Here is a 26,000-nt window from a genome sequence, read left to right as displayed (position 1 = left end):
TGTTTTAGGAGATTCATGCTCTTAGCTTGTCTGCTGCTACAAAAGAATCTCTCAAAAGTTGCTGTTCAAGCTTTCTAGAACCTTACACATTCTTCAAGATCTAGATTTCTGGTACATGCAGCTCACTTTTTATATGAAGTACTGCAAATAAGTGCTCTTGCAAAAGTCCAAAATACCCAAGATTCTCTTTTGTGTTGAAGCCTTAGCTATCCGAATAGTCTAGCTAAAACGATTATCTGCAATATTCCACAAGGATATTACTCTGCAGACAAAGAAAAGTGAATTAATATGTTAGGAAACATAGTACAACAGATATAGTAACCAGGCTGTTAATAATTTCAAGTTACTTTTTGGTGCATTAAACAAGTTCTCAGTAACCCAACTCTTTAGCAGCACTCTTTCTCTTCAGTTAAGCAAAAATTAAAAATCTATAGCCACTTTAAATCCACTTTAAAATGGTGGCCTCATTCACAGAAAGCAAGCCAGAGTTCTGGAGAATCTTGAATTCCTGTTCACAATTGAGCACGCTGGTGCACAGTGTCCTGCCACTCTCACTTTGCTCCTTCTGCACACAGGTACGAACAACTTCAGTAACCAAGAACTGACCAGGAGAAAAATGTTTACTGTTACATCTGGAGCTGATTCCTGGCTTGTCATTCCCCACAAGCCAGGAATCCCTAGCTGACTTCAAATCCTGCTTTCGAACTCCAGCTTCTTAAAGGAACCACCCACCAGGAGGCTCAGCTTTTTCCTCTGGTTGAATTCCTGATTCCTGAAGCAGCTCCTGCTTGGGCCCTCCTTGGCTTCTTTCACATCAGGCAGCATGCACCAGCAGGCTTGATCAGGAACAGTAAGTGTGAATGCAACCATTCTATTCATTCTGTCCATGAGACAGATTGCCATTTTATTCATTCAACAAATCTAAAATTAAAACAATTACTAATAAGTTAATAAGGCTACATGTGCGTGCATTTTCCACTATGGTCCTTAACGCATCTTTGCCTAATTACCATGTTTTATTATATGCCGATGGCCAATCTCCACCCCATCCCTATTTAGTCAAATTGGAGAATTTGCAACGATTCAGTCCAGACTGGAAGCTTCGCAGGTCTTGTCAGCTTTCCCCCAGGATTCAGTTTAAAAGCTGCCCTGCCATCTTTCTTATGTTGTACCCCAACAGGAATCTGTTCTGATTCAAATGGAGCCCATCCATTTTGTGCTGCCTGACTCATCCCAAGGTGTTGCAACTGTTTCTCTGGGCTCTTTATCTTCTCCAGCCAGTAGGACTAAGCCTCATGAACTGGCATGCTGTTGGTGACATGAAACCAAGACCTTCATCTATTCAAGAAGGCAAACTGCTGTTGGCACAGAAATAGTTCTCAATAGCACTTGATCATACAAGTAAGCAATGCAACAAACTGGAGAACTCAGTCTCAGCAAGGCTATTCCTCTGTGTTCACCATTTAGAACCATCCCAGATAAAAATCATTTTCAGCAGGCAAGTCTTGCTAGGCTAGTTGCAGCCTTAGCATCTCATCTGGCATTACCCTGAGCTTAGAATCTCCAGTTCAAAAAGTATCAGGTCACAAGTAATTGCAAAAGTCCCACTGCTTGGATCTCTGAAGAGCCAGAGACTGGGCTGGACAAACCAATGGTCCAGCTTGGTATAAGGCAGTTTCAAATGTTCATATGAAGAAAGTGAGTGTATTTATCCAATACCCTTTAACACAGACCCAATTTGTTTGCAGCTAGGTTGAAGTCTTTATGCTGTAGACAGTGTTTATGCAACCTTCTGATAAGACACAGTGGTTCATAATTACTCATAGCCCTGCCTCTTTTTTCTCTAACTCAAAATGACAGAATTAAATGCAAAATTATTGCTTCTAATTTGATTACATGGATATATTAAAGGCTTTTTTAAATTAATGTGACTACTGAAAACACCTGGCATTCAATCAGCAAGAATCAGGTAAGAGTTCTAGACATGTGGGATAAAGTCATTGTTACTCAATCCAACAACATTTCTTGTCTTGCAAATTAAGTGAGCCTTCAATAATAAAATTCAAAAGGGATATCCAATTTTATTGCTCCATTTACTGCAAAACAATCTCATTAACTGGAAGAAGGATTTTTGATATGCTCTGTACTTACAGGACTTTCAATAAGCTTCCAAGTCTTCCTGAAGACTGCTTTGCTTACAAGTCACTGCTCAGTCGAGAGAGGCTTTATTTTTAACAAGAGACTGCATTTCTACTTCCCCTCACTCCCATTCTGATTAAGACATCAATCACCACACTCTGAAAACCAGGAAATCTACATAATTAAAACAATAATCCATTTATAAAGTTCCAACAGAAAGGACAGAACTTACCTGTTTAGTAGCAGGTTGACTCTGAGGTAGAGATCCAGGTGCCAATACAGGTGAACTTGCAGGGCTACAAAGCTCAGGAAAGGGATTTGGTATGGCAGGTAAAGAGGATGTCCTGAACTGTTGTTCCTCTTCTTGTAGGCGTCTATGGAACAGATTTTCAGGGGGTATCTGGTTAGCATTAACCTTGGTTAGAGTTGGTGCAGAGATAACCCCAACCACTGTTGAGACTGCATAACCGTTACGGTGGTGCTATACAATCATATGAAACCACTGGTCACATTGGCGGCGTAAGATGGAAACTAAAGTTCTAAACCTTTTTCCACAGAAAATCAGTACAGCAGTAGATGTTTTTCAACTCAGCCTTCTTTGCCTTTTTCATTAAGTGCTTGTTGGTTTAAATTTGTGCCTATATTTAATATACTTTTAAATCAGAATGGGCTATTTTCATAATTGATTTCAGTGATTTGATTTTAATTGGTCCAATAATAGGGTTATTTGATTTAAATTTAAATTTGTTTATCTAATGCATTTGTGTAATATTTTAATTTTGATATATTATGTTTTATATTAGAATTATGTGTTAATATGTTTAAATATGTTAACATTCTGATTTTAGAATGTCCTGTTTTAATTGTTGTGAGCCACACAGAGACTCCAGATATGGGCTATTAAAGCAGCATACAAACTGAAATGATAAATAAATTCTATTTTATGGAATTCACTCCCCAGAGAAATACACCTGATGCCAACACTTTACATCATGGGTCCTCAAAACTAGACCTGCCACGCTCATTTATCTGGCCCGCCTCAGAGCTTTTGGACTCGCTCGGAGAAAATGATCTCCGAGCGATGATCACTGAGCAGAGAGCCGTCGTACGGACCAAATTGTAATAGTTCAACCGCACATGCGCTGCATTCCCCCCGCCCCAATTGCACTCATATACAAAGCAGGAATATGGAGCAGGAAACAGAAGAGAGGAGGGTGGAAGAGAGAGATGAAGACACTAAAAAAGGATTGAAGGTAAGAAAAATATAACTTTTTAAATCCATTTTTAAATATGTGAGCCACGTCTCCGGGAAGAGGATGCAATTGCGGTCATGCTCATGCAGGGAAGATGGGGGTGACCATGGCCATCTCCCCCCCTCCCCCCACGAGCACGACTGTAATTTTGCCCTTCTACAGCTGCAATCGCAGTTGCGCTCATGCAGGAAAGATGCGATCGCAGTCATGCTTGAGGGTGCAGGGAGATGGCTGTGATTTTTGTTGTTGTTACTTCGTTGTTCTTTGTCACTTTGTTTCAAATATTTGTGATTTTTAAAAAATGGTTACAGAACAGATTAACCTTATTTACATTGAACCTTATGGGAAATTTGACTTGGCTCACAACCAATTTGGGTCGCGACCAGAATCGTGGAATAGATTAAGTTCATGAGCCAAGGTACCACTGTATTTATCCTTAGTATTTTTGCTTCCTTCTTTGTAAATGCCAGTTACAGTCATCAGCTGCATTATGCAAAATAGTATATTTAGTGCCTTGGTTGTGTTGTAGCTATGTCCCTTGAATATGGGCATGTTCTTCCCACCTCATTTTGGGCTTCTGCTGCAGCCCAAGGGAGTGCAGCAAACATTTTTTAATTTTTAATTAATTTTTAAAATTTTAATTATTTTTTAAAATTCATTTAAATTTTAATTAAATTTTAATTTGTAGTGTGCATAGGAATTTGTTCATATTTTTTCAAACTATAGTCCAGCCCCCAACAGTCTGAGGGACAGTGAACTAGCCCCCTGTTTAAAAAGTTTGAGGACCCCTGATTTACATCTTTCAGCACCAAGCAAAAAAAAGATTTGTTCTCCCAGCATTTTAATTGTTAAGCGATGCATTTTTAAATGTAGAAGTGTAGGAACACAGAAACAGAGCGAGTCAGAAGGGGTCTCCCAGGCCATCTAGTCTGACCCCTGGGCTCCAGCCAGCTCCACTCCTGACATGCCTACTATTGTTCTTATTTTTAGACACAGACACACACAAACATGAGGTATATATTGCAGGGTCACTGTTTGCTAATTTAATTATGTATTTAGTTGTTTATGCCTATTTTGTTTTCTTATGTACTTTATTTTCAGTTCTTGTTGTTTGGCTCAGGTCTTGAATTGATGAAATGTACTGTTATTGAAATGCATTATTATTGTTATTTCACTATTTCCTTATTATATTGTATTTTTAATCTTGTAAACCATTCTGAAAGCCAAATTAACTATGGAGGACAATATATAAAAGCTAAAATATATACTATAAAATAAATACTTCTAATTTCTGATATCTAAGTGCTCTCCATACTTGAGATGGGCCATGCCAAGTCTTTTTATTCATAGGCAAGTCACTCTTATCAACCTTGCTCCTTTCCAAACTGTGCACAGAAGCACAAAAGTATGCCATAAGATTTAAAATGGAGATTCCCGAGAGAATGTGCTAATGCTCAGAGGAAGCTGATTGTCACTCCAGCCGTGTCTTCTCCTGATCAGCCTCTGGAAGTCCATCCAGTCTGAAAGTTTTAGTCACACCCAGTAGAGTCACAGCACTAAGACCCATCCGCAGAAGACTGCCTGTTGTCTGCCTGCATGACTCACTCTCTGGCCTTATTTCCTACATGTCTCACTCCAAGACTGCCCAGATACTGGGCAGAGCAGGATACTGAACCAGATGGACCTTCACTCTAACTCAGAGAGGCTCTTACTGTCAGAAGGCCGATCCAGAGCAATGACTCATTCAGGAAAAGCAAATGGGTTCTGAAGGCAAACAGTGCTTAAGGCTTACAGTTAAAAAAATAACACCAGTATTTCCCACACAAAAAAGAAGTGTGCTTCAGCAATCAACCTTGGGAAATTAGGTACTAAATATTATCCAGTTTATATACTGTTTAATTTATGTCCTAAGGCTCCTCAGGCCAAAGACTGGTAAGAGCATGTATCAAGCTCATTTAAGTACGGGATATGGAACCACTGAAAGCTTTGCGATCTTCACTTTACAGAAAGAGCAACTGAGGCAGATGGAAAGTGTCACCCATGGCATTATTGGCTGTGATTAGACTCCAGGCCCAAGGATATGAATTTTTCTGTTGGGCCACACCATCTTTCCGAGGAACGCTGACCCATAACTTTGAAAGAAGAAAGTCCTTGTTTTGCTTCTTCCATACCTGACTGCCATGATGCGCACCGGCTGAGACCTTTGCACTTTCTGTCTTGGGGACACAGGATGCAGGGAATTTGTTCCTGAGGCTGGCGGCTGGTTGCGATTAAGCTGGCCATTCTGAAGGAGTGGTGTGCTTTCTGAATGCATACTGTAGGTGGAGTACAGACTTTCAAAGGAAGAGTTCATATCATTAACTAGAGCTTCCAAGTCCACATCATCATCTGAAAGGATACAAAGAAGCAGACACACTGAAGGTTAAAAGAAGCACAACATGGGAAAGTTGGCATTCTTTGTGTACAGCAGAGACAAATCATGGGGGAATAGGCTACATCAGATAGGTAAAACACTATGCAGCACTAAACCAAAGTTTAGCACAGTCTTCCCCCAGCCTGGCACCTTCTAGATGTGTTAGACCATAACTTCCCACCATCCTCCATCCTCCTGATTGTCAGGAGCTAGGTTTCCACCTTTGCCCTTTCAAAACAATAGATTCTTGGAAGCATACCAGGCTCGTCTGGCTCCTGTGGCACACCCTCTCCCAGCAGTTGCATTCTGTGGCTATTCTCAGAGTCTGCCTGAATATCTAGAGAGGGCAGTCTTGAGATAAACCCTCCTGCCTCTTTCATCTTGAAACCTGGAGAACCCATTCCCAGGGCTCCTCTACCTCTTCCTCTAAAGAGTCCAAATCTCCCTGGTCTTGAAATGTGCACCAAGAACAACCACCTCTTTCATTCCCTACACTGACAATATTGAGGTGCTGGATCATGCGAGTTGGTTTAAAAAAGGTGATTTTGCAATATAGGAATAAGCTGCAGCAAGCCTTAGTCCTCTGCTTCCCAACCACATAGGAGGAGAGTCTGAAAGCTTTCACTTCAGTTTCATATTACCTGGAACTTAGCTGAGCCCATATTAATAGTATTTAATCTTTACTACAATTAGTAGACATGAGGCAACTTCAAACTATAGTTCATGAAGTTGGCTGGTTTTAACCAACTATTGTTAAAATTAACCACATTTGGATTTGTATACACTGAACTGTAATCAATCTAAAGGCAGGACACTCCTTATCGCTCCACAGCTTTCTCAGAGGAGGCAAGGGAACAAGAAGCACACATGCCCAAGGGTCTGCAAATGCAGCCACTCACTTAACCACAGTGCACTTACCCACCTAATGGTGTTGTGTGCGCATAACCCCTACTTGCGTCATCATCTGAAGAAACTTGTGAAAGGGTGTTCCACAGAGCTCCAAGAATGCTGAGCCAGCCTTTTATATTCCTTGTGGCTAATCGTCAGCTTCCTCAAAAACCTAAAGGTTGGTTCATATATTTTACCTGTCCAGCATGGTAGAGAACCAAGAAAGAAAGTCCTCTTGCTTGGTGAAGAAGCAAGCAAGTTCTCTCATTCTCCCTAAAGCCAGCCTTCCCTAACCTCATCACTGAAGATGTTTTGAACTCTAACTTCCTTACCATTAGACATGTTGGCTGGGACTGATGGGGGATGAAGTCCAAAATCCTAAGGCAGCCCTTAGGATTTTGAGGAAGGTGACAATCAGGTACAGGGTATATAAGAGGCTGGTTTAGTACTCTTTCACATTTCTAAAAATCTATTGTTTGTGTTCAATCTCAGAAATTGGGATATACCTACAAAGATCCTTTATGCAGAGTGTTACAGTCTGGTCCTACTAGGAAAGGTTTTTGTTTCTGATGGCTCTTCTTCTACCCAATCATGTTACTTTCTTGTTAATCAGAAAAGGAAACATTATTGACAGGACTACAGATACACGAAGGCCATAACATCATTAGCAGCCACTTTCCTATAAGCTTTATTTTTCCCGATGAAGTGAAAATAAGCAAATAATTCATCCAAACCAGCAGATTAGCCACTTTAGTCCAGCCAGGGAAGTCCAATATTCACTTTAGCTTCACATCAAAGTAAAAAAACCCCTGACTTAACATTTGAAGTGTGTAGTTTCTACAAAAGTACGACAACTGAGATTTTCACATATACAATCACTGGCTATGCACACATATCACAGTAAACCAGGATTGCTGTAACTCTGGTTAACTGTGAACAAGCAAGCAAGCAAGCTAGAATACCCTAAATTATCACTTCCTCCAAGGCTAAACAAACTGGGGAGTTCTTGTTAGGGTTGTACCTGCCCTGTGATCTCTCACTTGCTCCTCTCCTAAATAACCAGAAACATCCAGGAACAAACCCTCAATGATTGCTCATTATAACAAGTCACAGTAAAGCTGGGTCACTGAATATTTACCTTGGCTCTGTGATAAATTCCTGTAACATAAGGATTTACAGCAATTCTGTTTTCCATTTTTAGATATACACCACAAACCAGAAGAAAATGTGTTAAATGGAATTAACTGTTTTTTGAATTTAGCAAAGTCAAATGTTTCCCCAGGAGTGCGTTCAAGGATGCTTCTTTTACGTAGTTAACATAAGCCTAAATTAAATACCTACTTAACTAATGAACTAACATACATCTTCAAAAATCTGCCCAGTAGGTTTAATAGTTTGCTCTACTGCTATTGATTTGTAGTTACACAGTATGTGTACTCATACGTGCATATTTATATTGCTATTGTCTTCATACATTTTCTTTATGATCTTAGGTACTCTGAGGTCCCATGAAAAAGCAGGTTGCTTACCTATAACTGATGTTCTTCGAGTGGCCATCATGCATTTACACATATGGGTGCTGCACCTGCGCAGTGCCTAAGGCCAGAAAGATTAGAAAGCCAACGGTTTTTGGTGGGAAACTCCGCTCCCCTCCCCCTCCATACTATAAATAGAGCGGAGTGTCCACCATTTTCTCAGTCTTTATAAGACCGAACGTTTGCCCCTTCTTGGAAGACAGACATAGTAGCAAAACTTCAATGTCAACCATGACTGTCAAAAAGACATGGTACTGACAAAAACATCCATTCACCGACACCAAGCGGGGCCAGTGGGTGGGTCGTGTGAATGCACAGATGGCCACTCGAAGAACATGTTACAGGTAAGCAATCTGCTTTTCTTCGTCGTGGCCTCTGTGCATCACACATATGGGTGATTAGCAAGCTTACCAGACTCGGAGGAGGGCGGTGTCGTCGGTGAAGAATAGCTGAGAGAACTGCTCTGCCGAAGGAACAGTCCTGTCTGGCACACACGTCAAGGTGATAACGCTTGGCGAAAGTACATGGAGCAGCCCAAGTTGCAGCTCTGCAGATGTCCTGAATTGGGATTCCCGCGGCAAAGGCAGATGATGCCGCTACTGCTCTTGTGGAGTGACCCTTCAGAGCGACAGGTAAGTCCATCTTGGCAAGTTGACATGCCAACACGATAGTCTGAACAACCCATTTTGAAAGTCTCTGCGATGTGATCGGAGAGCCCTTGTCTTGTTCAGAATATTTCACGAAGAGTCGATTAGAACGCCGAAAAGACTCTGGTTGGGATCTGTAGAACGCCAAGCAACACTGAACATCGAGAGTATGTAGAGATCTTTCAATCGGGTTCGATGGTGATGGGAAAAAAGCAGGTAAGATGATCTCCTGATTCATATGGAACAGAGTGGCTACCTTAGGTAAAAACGTCGAATCCATCCAAAGAACGACTTTTTCCTTATGGAAATTCAAATACAGTGGATCTACTCGAAGAACACAAAGTTCACTAGTTCTCCAAGCCGATGTGACGGCTATGAGAAAGGGCGTCTTCCAGGATACTAGCCGTAAGTCAACAGTCGCCAGAGGTTCAAAGGGAGCTCTAGTAAGTGCCTGCAGTACAACCGAGAAGCTCCAAGTTGGCATGACAGGGCGAATTGATGGATGAAGGTTCTGTAGTCCTTTGATAAATCATCTAACTATTGGCTGTGAAAAAACCGATGAACCTTGTATCATACCGTGGTAATGCGAAATCGCGGCCGCATAAACCTTTATAGACGAGGGTTTAAGTCCCAAACGATGCAGCTCTAAAAGAAACTGTAATATGTTCTCGATAGAAGCCAGTCCAGGAGCAAACGAGTGGGATTCAGCAAAAGATGAGAATCAACGCCACTTCACTGCATAAGATCTCCGTGTTGACGGTCGTAGAGCAGATTCAAGAATTCTCTGACTATCTGGATCAAGAATGCCTGATCCCGAGGTAACTCCCATCGGGTCCGAGGAAGTAAGCAGCGCCTCAGTTCTGTAAGTGAGAACTGCAGGTACTCAAGATGTCGTTGGTATTGAGTCAGTATCGAGGATCAGCGGATTCACCAAGCTGTGAAGCTTACAGAAGCTAGATCTGGATGATGAACCGCTCCATCTTGCTGTTATTAGATGTGGTATCGATGGGAGCCGAAGGAAGGTGTTGTCTGACAGCCGTAGAAGAGTGAAGAACCACGGCTGATGAGGCCACCATGGAGTTATCAAGATTCCCATGGCATTGTCATGGGCTATCTTTGAGACAACTTTTGTTAAGAGTGGAATTGGAGGGAAAGCGTAAAAGTTGATGTTGCCCCACGGGATCATAAGGGCATCTCCTGCTGATCCCAGTCCAATGCCTGCCCTGGAGCACAACATTTCGCATACCCTGTTCACATGGGTAGTGAACAAGTCCATGTCCGGATGTCCCCAACGACGGAAAAGCTGATTGCAAATCTGTCGATCCAACTCCCACTCGTGAGTTGTCGACATTTGCCTGCTCAACATGTCGGCTTCTTCATTGTCGGTACCAGCTAGATGAACCGCCAGAAGAGTTATGTCCCTTGGGATGCACCAGTCCCAAATCCTTATCGACAGCCGGGCCAGGGAGGCCACTTTTGTTCTGCCCTGTTTGTTCACATAGAACACAGCGGCTATGCTGTTGGATGCAATCTGTACTACTTGTCGCCGAAGAGTATTCTCAAATGATCACAGAGCTTTGAAGATCGCAAACAGTTCAAGAAAATTGGTGTCTGGTTGCTTCCTGTCGGTCCCAAGTGCCCTGGGTGCGGAGTCCTGCACATACTGCACCCCAACCGATCAACGATGCATCAGTGTAAAGGGTCACGGTTGGTTGACGCGGTCGGAATGGGACACCTACATTCAGATTGAATGGTATAGTCCACCATGTCAAAGAATGTAGAATGGACAGTGGGAGCCGGATTGGTCTGTTGGGCGAATCCCACTGTGGATGAAACATTCTGTTGAAGTGTAGCTGAAGAGGTCGGAGTCTGGCGTATGGAACGATGGCAACCGAAGCAGCCATATGGCCCAGAAGTTTTGAATGGAAAGAGCCGGTACAGTCCTGTCTCGTTGAATTCGATGAATGTATGAGCAGAGACTGTCTTGACGAGCCGGAGGAAGAAATGCCCTCGCTAGGGTAGAATCGAGACGAGCTCCAATGAAGTCGATCACCTGCACAGGAACAAGGGACGAGTTTTCATGATTAATACATAGTCCAAGATCGACCAAGCAGAGCACAAGTTGTATGGATGGCTGAAAGAAGGCTATCCCTGGTCTGGGAAACTACAAGCCAGTTGTCTAGGTAAGGGTATGCTTGGATACCCTGAAGCCGAAGATGAGCACACACAGGGGCCATGCATTTTGTGAAGACTCGTGGAGTGGTGGCTAGTCCAAATGGGCGGACATTAAATTCAAATATGTCGGACCCGAGAGTGAAGCATAAGAGATGTCTATGACAAGGATGAATTGAGATGTGAAAATAGGCATCTCTCAAGTCCAGTGAGACAAACCAATCCTCTCTCCTCAGCAACAGAAGGATATTTTGAAGGGTGGTCATCCAAAATTTCTTAGGTTTGATAAACCTATTAATAGCTCACAGGTCCAGGATAGGACGGAGACCACCATCTCATTTAGGGACTGTAAAATATCTTGAATAGAATCCGTGGAGTCCCTCAGAACTTGAGAAGTGACTAATCACTCCTTTACAAAGTAGTTGATGAACTTTGTCTAGTAACACTGGCAAGCTTGTTGTAAATCGAATCAAGCTCAACAGAGGAACGATGTTGAATTCTATTCTGTATCCAAGCTGGATGATGGATAAAACCCACTGATCAGATGTGATGGACTCCCAAACGGGGAGTAGGCTTTGTAGCCGATCCCCAAACAGGAGGGGGAAAGGTGGGAATTGGAGAGGAGGAGGGGTGCGCTGGGCCCGTCAGCGCTGACGTTTGTTGGTGTCGAAGTGTCGACAGCCCTGCTGAAAACACTGCTGTGGCTGCTGCTTTTGGCGCTGCTGGCGTGGTATTGCTGCCTCGGTTGAAACTGTTGGCCGTACGATGGACGAGACCAGGACCACTTACATCGTTGTTGAGTTGGAATCTCCATTCGGCGGGCTGTCATCTGTGACTCATGTATAGATTTCAGCTTATGGTCCGTCCTGGCGTGAAAAAGCCCCCATCCATCAAATGGCATTTCTTCAATCCGCCACTTCATCTCCTCCGGGAAATTACAGCTTCTGAGCCAAGCGTATTGACGGAGACAGATGGCACCGACCAGAGCTCTGGAATCAGTGTCGACGTGATGCCGCACATTTGAAAGCTGCTGGATGGCAACTTGCATCACTTCTTTAATGAAGACTTTGGCCAAGTCTCCCTGATGCTTGGGCAGAGAAGCTGCGATGTTGTTTAGCTTCTGCATTATAAAATACTGATATCTGGCAAGCCTTGCCTCGTAGTTTGAGATACAAAGGCCGAATCCAGAAGCCGCATAGACTCAGCGTGCCAGCATATCGATTTTTCTGCCCTCCTTGTCACGAGGAGCTGTGTGGCCCCTCGATTCCCTGCCCTGGGACGACTCGACCACTACCAAGTTCAGTTTTGGATGGTGCAGGAGGAATGGAATATCCTGCTCCTGAACCCGATACATTGCCTCGTAGCGTTGAGATATGGCCTGCGGCTGAGCTGGTAAGTCCCAGGGTTGAACCATCGCCTGATGAAGTGTAGTTATCAGGGGTAGAACAATGGCCACTGACTGCTCGCCGCTAACGATATCGTAAAACCTTTTGGTACTAGGATCAGGCCGATGTTGTGCCTCAATCTCTAGCAACCGAACAAGTCTCGACATCAGTTCCCCAAAGGTGATGTGGGGCTCCTCCAGGGATCCTGGACCTTGTGATGTGATGGCCACATCCGGGGAGGTAGAGTCTGCCTCCGACTCGTCTGAGTTGACCTCGTAACAGTAAGGTCCACTGGATGAGGAGTTCCCCGATGATGTGGGGTGTCTCCACACCACACGGCCCGATGTAGATGGTGCCTCTCTTGGGATCGATGGTGATGGACAGTCCGTGCTGACAGGTAGAATCCGAAAGAATGGTAGTCCTCCCAACCCGTGTAGCCTCCATAATGGGGTTGGTCCCATTCTTCCATATGCCTGTCGGCGGAGTGGCATCGGTACTGTGGCGGAGAAACAGAAGACTCCACGGCTGGTCTAGACGGTGGCATTGACGTGGGTGAACGCACTCACGGAAGGGAGTCACGGATTTCACCATCCGAGATCAATTCATGCATTGGTGCCTCAGGTCGTTGGGGAGATGCACTTTCCTCCCATGCGACCCGTCTAGGGGAGTGACCTGCATGGCCGATTAGAGGGCCGGTCCCGATGGAGTCAGTACTGTTGTAGCTGCTGGTACCGAAGGCACAGACGAATCCAAGCCATGATGTTTGGCATGGTCCAGTTTCTTCGCCTTGTGGGCTGGCTTGTCTGCCTTGTCCTTTCTTGCCTTCTTGTGGCTGGAGGACTTATCAGAGCCACCATGCTTTCTCTTCTCCCTTTGTTTAGTAGGGGGAGAAGGAAGTTGTTGAGCCCCCAATCACTGAAGTGCCCTCGTCTGATGGGCGCGGTGGAGGCGCGGCCGAGGCAGAAGCAGGGCGCTGTGAAGGCGCGGCCGAGGCAGACCCAGGGTTTGCAACCAACTGCAGTTTTCCCGATTCTTCCAGGCGTGCTTGGTAAAAGCCAAGCAGTGGCCACACTCCTAGGCAAAGGAGGCACAGATCGTGCGGGTCCGCAGGGGACATTTTAGACCCGCACTCGGTACATTTACAAAAGGCCACTCACTGCGCCATCAGCAAAAGGAAAGGGAGAAGATAGTGAAGAGGGAAAGATAATATTTTTGTTTTTGTTTTTATAGCGAAAGGAGAACAAGAGAGATAATCAAACAGGGGAGAGAAACTTGGAACTGTAAGTAGAATGATAAAGGATTAACAAGAGAACAAAGAGATCGAAATACGAGAGCTAAGAGGCACGAGGCATAGCGAACAGTGGTTGCAAAAGACTGAGAAAATGGTGGACACTCCGCTCTATTTATAGTAGGGAGGGGGAGGGGAGCGGAGTTTCCCACCAAAAACCGTTAGCTTTCTAATCTTTCTGGCCTTAGGCACTGCGCAGGCGCAGCACCCATATGTGTGATGCACAGAGGCCACGACGAAGAACTGTATGAAACTTAAAATAAAACTGATGTAGTGTTGTTTCTCTAGATATTCTCCAGCACAATATCCCAACGTCTCCTTGAGCAATACTATTACAGGACCTCATGCCACCCACAACTACTCATCTTCCAGTGTAACATCTGCCACCACTGTCTACCAGTAAGCCCCTCTGCATTCATTCTACCTAGGACAAACAGGCCAATCTCTACAACAGACAGAAACAAATCTGACATCATAAAGAACAGTACTGGAAATGAAAGCAGAAGTGCATACTTTAGCCTCCCAGCAGAAACTCTCATGGCCTTTCTTGAGCAAAGGAACTTCAGTTACAAATTAAAACACAAAACAGCTGAACTCAAGAGTTTCATCTCTTGGGCTTGAACAAGGATACGGTTTTGCCCTTTAATAAACAAATGTGTTAATCAGACCACCAATGCAAGAATGTCTCTTATTGCCTATTTTATTAATGGCATAATTATCCACATCTATACTTGCATTTCATCTTCCTCTGTCCTTGCTTTTTTACAATTCCCCTTCCTCTTCCATATGTAAGATATACTTCTAAACTGAATCATGCTGCATGGTGAGAGCCATTGTGATATAGTAGTTTAGAGCATGGGACTGGGACTCAGTCAATCTGGGTTCTAGTCCCCACTTAGCCATGGAACCAACTAGGAGACTGTGAGCTAGTCACAGACTCTCAGTCCAATCTACCTCACAGGGTTGTTTTTGTGGGGTAAGATTGAGAGCAGCTGGAGGAGAATGATGTAAACCACCTTGGGTTCCATGGGACAAAGTGGGATATAAATCTAATAAATGATGACAATGGGAGGAATAGTCCAACACATGTAAAACCTTGAAAAGGATGCACTTCAGATCAAAGAGGGTGGATTTGGACTCTGATTTTTCCTTTACCTTCAGACTTATTTGTTGAACTGCACAAGATTTTGTTCTTTTCCACTTAAGACTAGATTCCTCCCCTTATTCAATTTTCCAGTCTTCATTTCTGAGTTTTCTTCCCAAGTGAACAGTACTGCACTCTCATTCTACAAAAACAGATTATGTGCTCCATCCAGTTGTGGCAGTTACACAGCTGTGGCATATATTTTCAAATCAATCATAGTCTGATATATTTTGAACACTATATTAACGTTATGGAGAAATCCAGATTTTAAAATTAGCAGGAAAACATTGGTTGGTGGACTTGGACAGACAAGCCAGTTTTTACTTTGGATCAGCTTATAAATCCTGACAATAATTTTCTGTGATTTTCTCCTTTCGGGCCTAAATATGACTTGTCAGAAACAGCTACATGGCAAAATATACCAGGGGTCTCAAACTCACGGCCCATGGGCCAATTGTGGCCCATGGGACGATATTTTGTGGCCCCCACTTGATATCAAAGTTTAGCGATAGTGCGGCCCGCGCATTTTTCTCACACGCACCTGCGTGAGTTGTTACCCTGGGCGCAATGTTCCCTCTAAGCTGCGCGCTGGGACGGGCAGGGCACGGGGGAGGGGCCCTGCGGCCTTCAAAGCACCGGCAGCGCCCGGGCCGGCCTCCGGGAGCGACACGGGATGAGCGGCCCACCACCACTGCCCCTCCCCCGTGCCCCGCCCGTCCCGGCACGCAGCTTAGAGGGAACATTGCCTGGGTGTTTTATATTTTTTGTCACCTGTGGGCTACCATAGCTCAGGATCGTGAGAGCAATGCAAATTAACGTTAGCCACTTGAAACGTGATTCGGGAGTGTCACCGAGTGAAGGGAAAATATGTCCTGTCACCCAGTGCAAATACGGTTTTTTTGTCACCCAGCCCCAGTCATGTCTTTCTCAAAACCTGCCATGAAGAGAAAGGTTGGCGATGAGCACAGACAATTTCAGGAGAAGTGGGAGACGGAATATTTTTTTGTTGAGCACAGGGGCATCCCGATGTGTTTTATATGCACAGAGAAAGTTGCGGTGCACAAGGAGTACAACATCAGACATCATTACTCAACTAGACATGCTGAGGAGTATGCAAAATACCAGGGAGATGAGAGAGAGCACCGGGTCGCCAAACTTAAAACCTGTCTACTGAGGCAACCAGATTTTTTCAAGAAAGCAAGCAAAGAGAGTGATGCGGCAGTCGAAGCCAGCTACATAGTGAGTGAGATGATTGCTAAAGCAGGAAAGCCATTTAAAGACGGCGAGTTCATCAAAAAGTGCATGTTACAGGCTGCAAGTATAGTCTGTCCGGAAAAAAAGGGTCAGTTTAGCAACATCAGCCTCTCAGCCAACACAGTGGCAGAGCGCATTTCTGACCTGTCAGGTAACATTTACGATCAACTGCGTGAGAAAGCTAAACATTTTCATGCATACTCAGTCGCTCTTGATGAGAGCACAGACGTCACTGACACTGTGCAGCTCGCAATATATGTCCGTGGTGTTGATGACAATTTTGAAGTGATGGAGGAGTTACTCACAGTGATTCCAATGCATGGCCAGACCACCACTCAGGAGATATTCTGCCAGCTGTGTGATGCCATTGCAGATGCCGGCTTGCTATGGAAGAGTTTTGCTGGAATAATAACCGACGGAGCGCCATCAATGACAGGGAGGAGAAATGGAGTCGTGGCACTTGTTCAAAGAAAATTGGAAGAAGAGGCTGTGGAAGAGGCCATTGCTCTGCACCGCATTATCCATCAGCAGGCCCTTTGCAGCAAATGCCTGAAGTTTGACAATGTGATGTCTGACGTTGTAAAATGCATCAACCATATCAGATCCAGGGGCTTAAAGCACCGGCAGTTCCACGCCTTTTTAGAGGAAATAGGGTCAGCATATGAGGATGTGCTCTACTACACCGAGGCACGTTGGCTTCGCAGGGGAAACGTCTTGAAGAGGTTTTTTGAGTTGAGAGCAGAGGTGAAAACCTTCATGGAGAAAGATGGGATGGCTGTTCCTGTACTAAGTGATCCCAAATGGCTCATGGGCTTAGCTTTTCTTGTTGACATCACACAGGAGCTGAATGTACCGAACAAGAAATTACAAGGCCGGGGGCAGCTTGTCAGTGCTGCCTATGACAATGTCAGAGCATTCTCCATAAAACTTGTGTTATGGAAAGCCCAGCTTTCTCAGACAAACCTCTGCCATTTCCCAGCATGCAAGGCACTCATGGATTCTGGCACACCATTCAGCAGTGAGAAGTATGATGATGCCATTGTAAAGCTACAGGAAGAATTTGATCACAGGTTTGCAGATTTCAGGACACACAGAGCCACTTTTCAATTTTTGCTGACCCCTTCTCCTTCGATGTGGAAGATGCCCCCCCCCCACCCTCGTGCTTCAAATGGAGCTAACTGACCTGCAGTGCGATTCTGAACTCAAAGCCAAGTTCAGGGAGGTGAGTGGAGAAGCAGACAAGCTTGGACAATTTTTGAGAGAATTGCCCCTTACCTTCCCTGAGCTTTCCAGGATGTTTAAGCAGACCATGTGCCTTTTTGGGAGCACCTATCTATGTGAAAAGCTCTTCTCCACCATGAACTTTAGTAAGTCAAAGTTCAGGTCCAAACTTACTGATGAGCATCTTCAAGCCATACTGAGGGTCTCAGTTGCTTCCTCCCTCAAGCCAAATGTGGCTCAGCTGTGTAAGAGGAAGCGCTGTCAGGTCTCAGGCAGCAAGGAGTAGGAGGAAGTAAGAGAAGCCTATGTTCTGAAGAACCATTCATGTTCTGAATTATTATTAGTAAAGATTGAGAAGATTGGATCAGTTGTACTTTTTTGGAATACTTGAAATCCTTTTTTTGTGGAATACTTAATGCGGCCCAGCCTCACCCAGACTCTACTTCCAGTGGCCCCCAGGTAAGTTGAGTTTGAGACCCCTGAAATATACAGTCAAAACATTTGTTAGAATCCAGGACTGGATCTTCTGTTTTTATAGCTTCAGAGCTGACTATGTTATTAGAAGTACTGACTGAGACTGAGCAGTTACACTGACCTACAGTTCATGTCTATAAATATTTTTTATCAGTGAATAAATTTTATATACAAGGTCTTAACCAAGAATAATGAATTGGAGCACCCCATCTTGCCCAGTCAGTGAAGTGCTTCATTATTATCTATTTCACGGGGTTCATGGATCATAGGCCATGCTTAATTCAGCAAAAATGATATTTCAAGTATACTGGATGCCACAAAGACTTTTTGAAAAGGAGCTAATTAAATCAGCCAATTGTCAGCAGTGCAATAATGCTAATGCTTCTCTTCCCTACATGTTTCAGTCAATGGCAGTTTCCTGTTGGGAGGAGGTAATAATTTAGATAAAGCTTGTGAGGGAAAATGCTGTAATATTCAAGAATACACATGTTCTTTGGAATTACCTGCCCATTTTTTGGAATTTAACTCAAGATCAACATAAATGGATTTTCTGTACTCTTTGTCCCTCAACACATAAATCACCAGGTGTGCACAGCACATCAAGAATTCCAGAAATAGGGCATTCCAGGATTGCTGATAAAAGGAAACAAGAAGCAAAAATGTTACACAGGTGAAATGAAATATGCTCATCTGCCTACTCCAACACAGACCCAACAACCCACAGTTTTACTACATGTGGTTTGTCATGGCCAGGCAACCAGTCTGCAATTACTATTTTGGAACCAAGTCTATTCTGCAAATCCCAAGTCTGTAAGATCTAGCCATGCGGTGCACATGAGTTCTGAAGAATTCCAAAGCTTGCACAATCTTTTGTAGAATTCAGGTCCACCTCAAAAAGGTTACTGCCTAGATGTGCATTCTGGATCCCCCCCCCCACGACACACACACACACACACACACACACACACACACACACACTTGTCCCTTCAGGTTTTGACTCAATTTGATATTTGCTGTGGTAACCTAAAACCAGCAGGTGGCACTGCTTCCTTTGAAATGTGTACTTTTTTAACTTTATCCATTAAGATCATAATAGCAGCTGAGCTGATCAGACCAAATTCCTATGCAGTCTATCATTCCCATACTTTTCATAATGGTTGCCAAGATAAAATTTGTTTTTCACAGCAGCCACACACTGGGTTAGTTATCACTGATTTGTGCAACATAGCACCCATGATTTCTTTTGCAGTCAATCTTGTTCCCAAGAGTTCATTGCACCAAGCAAGCACTCACCACTTTTTTCCAGTGTCAAGGCAGTCATACATGTGACACTCAGGGTAATAGACTAGATAGCCTCCATAATCCTGCTGACTGTCTTCCTTCTGATCTGCTTTTATTGTTAGGTTTGTTCATCCCCATTGAAAGAGGAGGCGGACTGCTCTGGTTTCCTTCCCCTGTTGCTAAACTCACATGGGTGCTTAATCTACCTATGTGCTTAGCCTGGGGCCAAGATGTGGTATCAGCTGGGTTCCTCCTTACATTTGTAAAGCTGAGCTCTTTTGCAAGTCTGTCCTACTTTAATATTTCTGGCTAGTGATTCTCAACTGCTTCAGCAGCCAATTAGATTAAAAGGCATTGTTTAAAAGACAAGGGTGTATGGCTTTACTGGGCTGCAGTAGTACAGTAGCAGAAATCTAGGTCAGCTGAGCCTCCTGGGAAGGGAGATTTTTATCTGAGGAGTGGAAAAATGCTAGGGATTAAGAAGATGGTGTTAAAGCCCATTTGGAAAGGCAAGGGACTAACTCATGATTAACTCAGTTCAATGTACACTTTCTAAACTGTTTATATACTGTGTTTAAAAACTGCACTGAAAGTTAAACTCTTAAATTTATACTAAACTTTAATTGCAATTTGATTTAAAGATCTACAATTCAGCTTTCAAGCTGAGTGAAGCTTAACTTGAAAACTAAGTCTACCTTGGAATCTTTTCTGCTAATGCAATCTGCTATATATTTGTTTTTACTCCTTTTCCAAACTTGACAGTTTAGTCTAAGTATCTGCTGAGGTTTTTGATAACCACTCAGGCTTCTCTGCTACAGCAGGGCTGAAAGAACTATCAATTTCTACAGGAAACTCCCTGGGATCTAGCTCCTGAACAGTAAGTTTCTAAAGGATTCCTCTCCATGAATAATAAATTAATCTTTTTCTGACCATAATTAATCTTTTCTCACCATAAATGGCCTTGTAGCAGCTGCAGGCCTGTCCACAAGGGCAAATGCTAAAGCAAAAACAGAGGGGAACTATGCGCCCTAGACATGACATGAAACACACTTGCTTGAATACACTCGAGACAACACCCAGAGTGAAAATCCATGAATACTGTATCTCTAGAGAATTAGGCTGTCACTGATGATGTGTTGCTGAATGTATCATGTAGTTCCCTAGAAGTATGTCATGTAGTTCTCTAGAGATAGCTGCGAATATTTCTAACAAAAAGCTGTGACTATCTCTAGGGAACTAAGTAGCCACTGATCACGTGCAAAAGCATTGCATAGTTCCCTTGAGACAGTCATGGCTTTTTGCTAGAGACCTTCATATAGGGTTTAAGGTAGTCCACACATTCCTAAGTATGGATTGTTCATAAGCCAGGTGTTCGTAACTCGGGAACTATCTGTAGTCCAACAGAAATTACCATCTAAAACTAGGACAGGATTATTCATTTGCCTGGCATTCACTAGAAAAGAGAAAATAAATTAGCAGAAAAAGTTACTGAAATACTTTACAATCTATTCCAGTTGAGTTTAGACTTATTCACTAAGCCAGTGCTTAATTGGGCAAGTTATCTCAGCCTACAGAAGACATCAAACTCCCAGATGGGGGTGTGGAGTACGTGCTCAGTTTTGTCTGGGTATCTGGCTAAAATGCAACTATAGCCTGAGTGAAGAGCTACAGATTGCTCGATTCAATTCATAAGCATCTTTGACCATTTAAAACTGATGATTGAGTTCCAAGAGGTACATTTTATATTTTGCATATCCTGGAGCTGGACTCTGAAGACAGCACCATATAATATCGCACTGTCAAGGAGTCTGAGTTCTGTGTATATGTGTTTTAAGTTATACCAGTGTAATATTTTTTCAGCACCCCTCTCAAATGCTGAACACTTACCATCTGCCTGCGTGGGTAAAATTCAGATAACAGGTTTCATTAGACACTATTAGGGAGCATTTCTATGGCCCCTGACAATGCCAGGAGATATGGGAATTATGCCCCTCTTAGTTTGGAAAGGGGATTCAAAAATCAGCCCCTCACTCCTTTGCAGCCAGAACAGAAATTAACAAGGCAGCTGACCTTCAGGGTTGGAAACTCTACCTTGGAGGGAGAGGAAAAGGGGGTGTTCCAATGGGCAGAGAGATTTGGAAATATGCCACAGAAATATGCAGCCTGGGGGTGGAGGCAGGAGGCAAAGTTTGGCTCTGCTGCTCCACCCATCTTCCATTTTTGCATTCATTATCTGCATAATTCACTAAAACGCAATCAGTGGTAGTAGGGCACATACTACCAGAATAAGTTTTTTTCTTCAGGTAGACAACACAACTCTGACACTCCTCCCAACCCAGATTCTGTCTCAACAGTACATGCGTACATGTACCTGCAGATGCACAATCATACCTGTCCTCGATAATACCATTAACCAGCACCTTTTTCTCTATTAGCATGCTTACTGAAGGGATTTTCTAGAGGATTTAGTAAAAACAGGAGGGTAACCAACATTTGGTTTCATACAGAATATAATACTTTCCTGGTAAGATTTCCAACCATTGGTTTATCCCTTACTATCCCCCCTTCTCTCAGGAATAAGACCAGATGTAATAACACTATTGAGCATTTTCTAAATACATAGACTGTAATCTAGGATAGCATGGGTAAACCAATAAAGCAGACAAATACAAAATCATGACCAAAGGGTGAGAGGACCACAAGTACTACTCAGTTATGCGATTAAAGCAGATACTGCATTTCAAAATATTTCCATCTAGTCACATTTCTGATAGAAGACTTTCATCACCAAAGACATGCCTGTTAATAAGACAACCCAGAGTGAGGTCCTGCCCAGCTTAAGTTTTAATATTATCTCCAATTCATAACATTCACTGTCAGCAAACAGGTTTCATTAGCTATGTGCAATTGACACTTGCTGGGTCTCCTGAACACAAGCTTTCTAAATAATAGGTGAATAATGAAAAGGATATATTTATATTAAGTTTGTGTGAGATGGTTTAAACTACATGTTATCATAGCATTATTCATTTCTTAAATGCTGTTCCTTGTCAAGTCTGTTCCTAGACTTTGTTATTGAAGTCTAACTACTTCTTGAAGCACTCACTATTCATTAAATTAGTCATTCTGCATTAGTGAATTCCTCAAATGTCTGTAGTGACCAGAAAGTTACTATGTGCAATGAGCTAATGTTAAAATGTGTCTCTTGTTTTTTGAAAGATCAATCAGAGTTTAGTGATCCATAGTCCACGGGCTTTACTGTCCTCTTCCCTTTCAGGTTGTTAACCCATTCTTTCACCCTCCACTGGGCAGGAAGGGAGGTCTATTTGAGGTTTCATGGCAGAGAAGCAGGTAGGCCTGTTTTAAGCAGTTGTTTCATTTTCCTTTCCATTCAAGAACAGCTCTTTCCTGTCCACCAGCAGACAAATCTCATTAATTCTCAGTGCCTTAAATGACAATATGAAACCCATCCATTGCTGCCGTTTCAAAATATCTGAAACAGCATGCAGACCAACGCCTTCCTAAAATGGCTATATGTTGCATGCTGCTCAGATCAGTGGGCTTTTAGAAATGGGCACTTCAAGCACATATTATTAATGGCACCCTGCAAGGCACACCCTCTGGTAGAACCTTCCCCTTCGGTAGGTATTGGTATGTGAAAGCCCCATGCCCAATTCTTAGCTGAGCCAGGATGGCTGGGCTGAAGGAGAAGAGCTGAACACCAAAAGTAATTCTCCTGTCTCACAGAAACTGCAGAGGGTGTTATTAAGAAGAGTATGTATTCAATAATTCAATTGCAAATTCAAAACAGTGAAGCGCTGGGTCAGTGCTGAACATCACAGACATTAGAGACAGGATGTCCTGAGCTGCTTTATTTCAGAGTTACAGTGAGCATTAGCCAGTGGTCTGACACTAGTTACAGCATAAGTCAGAACACACTGCACAAGAAACTCCTGCCACTATTTTAAAACACATACTTAGAAAAACAGTTTGCAGTGTCACTTTAGGATTCTTGGTTCTTTGTACCACCCCATCTTTGGCAGAGGGTTGGTTTTATGCCCTATCCATTTTATAAACATTCTCAGAGTGCTGAACCCTATATGCAGCTGAAACAAGTCCATCCACTGTTCAACAGACCATCGAAGCACAAGACGTAGGTCTCTGAAGGTACGGGGGAACCCAAAGATTTGCACAGGTATGCAAAACGCTAAAGCAATGAGACAAAAATAGCTCTGTGGGGATGCAGCATGCTCAGTAGGCACAGAATGCCAAATCACTTTTGGGGAGATTGGAAAATACTGGAGATGTACCATCAATGATTTTGGAAGAGGGCATGGCTGGCTGGAACAGAGAACAAGGGCACTTCACACTGCAACACTTTGTTACAGGTCTCACTTACACTCCCGAATTGTAGCATTATTCTAGGAGGGTACTATATGGAAGATTTCTGGAGTTGGGCAACAATGATATGTTTTGGACTTTACAAGTATGAGAGCTGCCTGCACCATTACTAGCATCTATACAGGGTTCTGAACTTACAGATTACCACAGTATCCAAAGTTAAGCGAACTGTAATCAGTTACCAGAAGTATGTACTAGGAGTCTGTTTTTCTTGGCAAGCCATGCCTTCCTGTCTGGTACAGTCATGCCTGAAAGGAACTTGGGCATATTGCTTCCATTGTTTGGGATTTTGCAAATCTGTTAGGCAGTGCAATGGAGTTTTCCATCAGTGTTTTCTCCCCTCCTCACCCAAACAAGGGCCTTAATAGGTTTTGTCTGCTGGTACACAGGAAGGGGGAAAGAATAGTACATGGCAATCATCCAGATAGTTAAGCCATTGTCTACAAGGCACACCTGAGTATTTGTAAGGCCTGTATTAACTAGAATGAACAATCAGTTTGAAAATAGCCCAACTGCACTGTCTGTTCGGTATTTACATTCATAGAGACACAGACATGACCTGAAGGGAGCAAATAAGGTGGTTTTAACTCTTGCTCACTGAACCCTTTAATAGTAGCAGCCTGTTACTGAGGTCCAATGGTCCTCTTTAAAGTTCTGGCTGGAAATACCTTCACAATTCAATGTAAGAATAAATATTACAGCTATTGTGTTCCAAAAACACACAGTTTTAACACAGACCTGCCATTCCATTCTCCTAAAGAAACAAGAGAGCAGGAATGACTCTGCTAAAGAATATCTTTCCTGCTCCACTAAACAGAAATTCAGAACCATCTTCCAGTTAATTAGCTCTTTCCTTTAGAATTAGCACTTTGAACCCCACCCCACCCCACCCCACCCCCCGCAAAAAAAAAAAAAATCCTAAGTGGGTTTTTTTGGCAAGGTGCAAGTTTTTTAAATGGACATGCAAGTATGGCAGTTACCCCACCACAGAGAGGTCACACTTCCTATAGTTCTTGGTCATCTTAACATGCTGCTAAACATTCATACTTTGTTTGCAGATGGCTCCAGGTTTGATCCTCAACATCTACAGGTATGTAGTGATGGGAAAGGCTCGGTCTGAAATCTTTTAGAGCCACTGCTTGGGAATATAGTCATGCTAAGCAAGATGCCCATTCAGTATGAGGAAACACCTTATGTTCCAAAAACCTATGTATAAGGTAATGTTTATTCCTGCCATCCAGCAGTCCCCCACAAATACATGGAGGAAGGCATTACATAAATAGAAAGAATATACTCCCATGTTCTTGAAATGGTTTAACAACAAAACCTGGAATAGAATACAGGTAAAATGCCATGTTATTTTCTCCTACTATATTTTGAGAAGTTGCTGGGCTAGAACGGAACCTAATTAACTTAGGCATGTGGTGGCTTCACTTCCCCATTAATTTGGTAAGGGTGCATCAGAACTATTACAGCTTAGTAAATTCAAGGAAACACCACAGGACAACCTACCCCATACTTACTGAAGCATATTTGGACTGGGTTTGCACAACATTACCTGTGGAAACTGGGTCCCCTTTAAAAGGGGGATGACAGCACAATGGGGGTAGCTTATTGGAACTTGTACAGCCATACATCCCAGTCTAAAATCACCCACTATCCTGTCAAAACCTCATTTTAAAGGGAGCCCAGAATTCTGACAGCCACCAAGAGCTACCAGTCAAAACTTTTTTTTTTTTTTTTTTTTTTCAAAACAGGAAGTGGGATGCACTTTCACACTTTCCCAAGCGGCTAAAGTCTTGGGGGGAAATACAGCCCATACATCTCTCTGAGACTATGGGGTGGAGGGGGGGGGCGAGGCTTTAGCCATAAAGGAGATGTAAATCTCACCACATTTTCACAAGTAAAACTCAATTATGGCTTTGATTCACCTTGACAGTTTGCATTTTGACAGCTTACAAGAGAATTCCAAAGGGTAAAAAATACCTATTTGGACCCTCTTTGGCCCAAATGACACTGATAGCAGAAACCCACCCTCAAGATTGCCCAACCAAGTATCCTATTTCCCCACTCAAGCAATTCCAGCTAAAATGTTTTAAAAAATAGCAGAATGAAAAATTTTGCACACATTCCATGCACAAAAATAAAGCATTTTTGCCAACCACTGTCAGCTCCTTCAAGGGTGCCAATTGAGAACGTCAAATGGCTGTCAGCAGCTGTCAAAACAGAAAATGCAAAAGCCAATTGTAAAGCCAGATTTTGCAATCTCTGCAGAAAAATGGGTGAAGTCACAAAAAATGACAGCAAGCAGAAATCTGCTCACAATCACAGTACAGAGGGGAAGCCAGTACTGCAGCAGGTTTTCCTAGAATTCCTGTGTGAAGAAAGGAGGGGGTGAATTCATGGGCAGCCCAATCATCAAGTGGATGCACCATGGACAGTTCATACAACAACCAACCCACTGTGGCTTAATGCCAGGGTAGTTTGTCAGGATATGCAAATGCA

The 26,000-nt window shown here is 43.2% G+C and overlaps 1 protein-coding gene across 5 annotated transcripts in view; it reads right to left on the bottom strand.

Moving 5' to 3' along the window:
- The window catches only part of GRB10 (growth factor receptor bound protein 10), a 229,636-nt gene that overhangs the window by 84,949 nt on the left and 118,687 nt on the right, over window positions 1-26,000 (bottom strand). For all 5 annotated transcript variants that reach the window (XM_044453329.1, XM_044453345.1, XM_044453353.1 and 2 more), the window contains 2 exons: window positions 5,564-5,780; window positions 2,372-2,513 (listed from right to left, as the gene is read on the bottom strand). In XM_044453329.1, coding sequence (XP_044309264.1) covers window positions 2,372-2,513; window positions 5,564-5,780 — 359 coding nt within the window. The remainder of the gene's footprint in view (window positions 1-2,371; window positions 2,514-5,563; window positions 5,781-26,000) is intronic.

The sequence above is a fragment of the Varanus komodoensis genome, unplaced genomic scaffold (genome assembly GCF_004798865.1).
Source record: "Varanus komodoensis strain SLA01 unplaced genomic scaffold, ASM479886v1 scaffold10, whole genome shotgun sequence".
In the NCBI taxonomy this organism is placed as follows: Eukaryota; Metazoa; Chordata; class Lepidosauria; order Squamata; family Varanidae; genus Varanus; species Varanus komodoensis.
The sequence above is the reverse complement of the archived record's forward strand: the minus strand, read 5'-3'. Positions and strand labels throughout refer to the sequence as shown.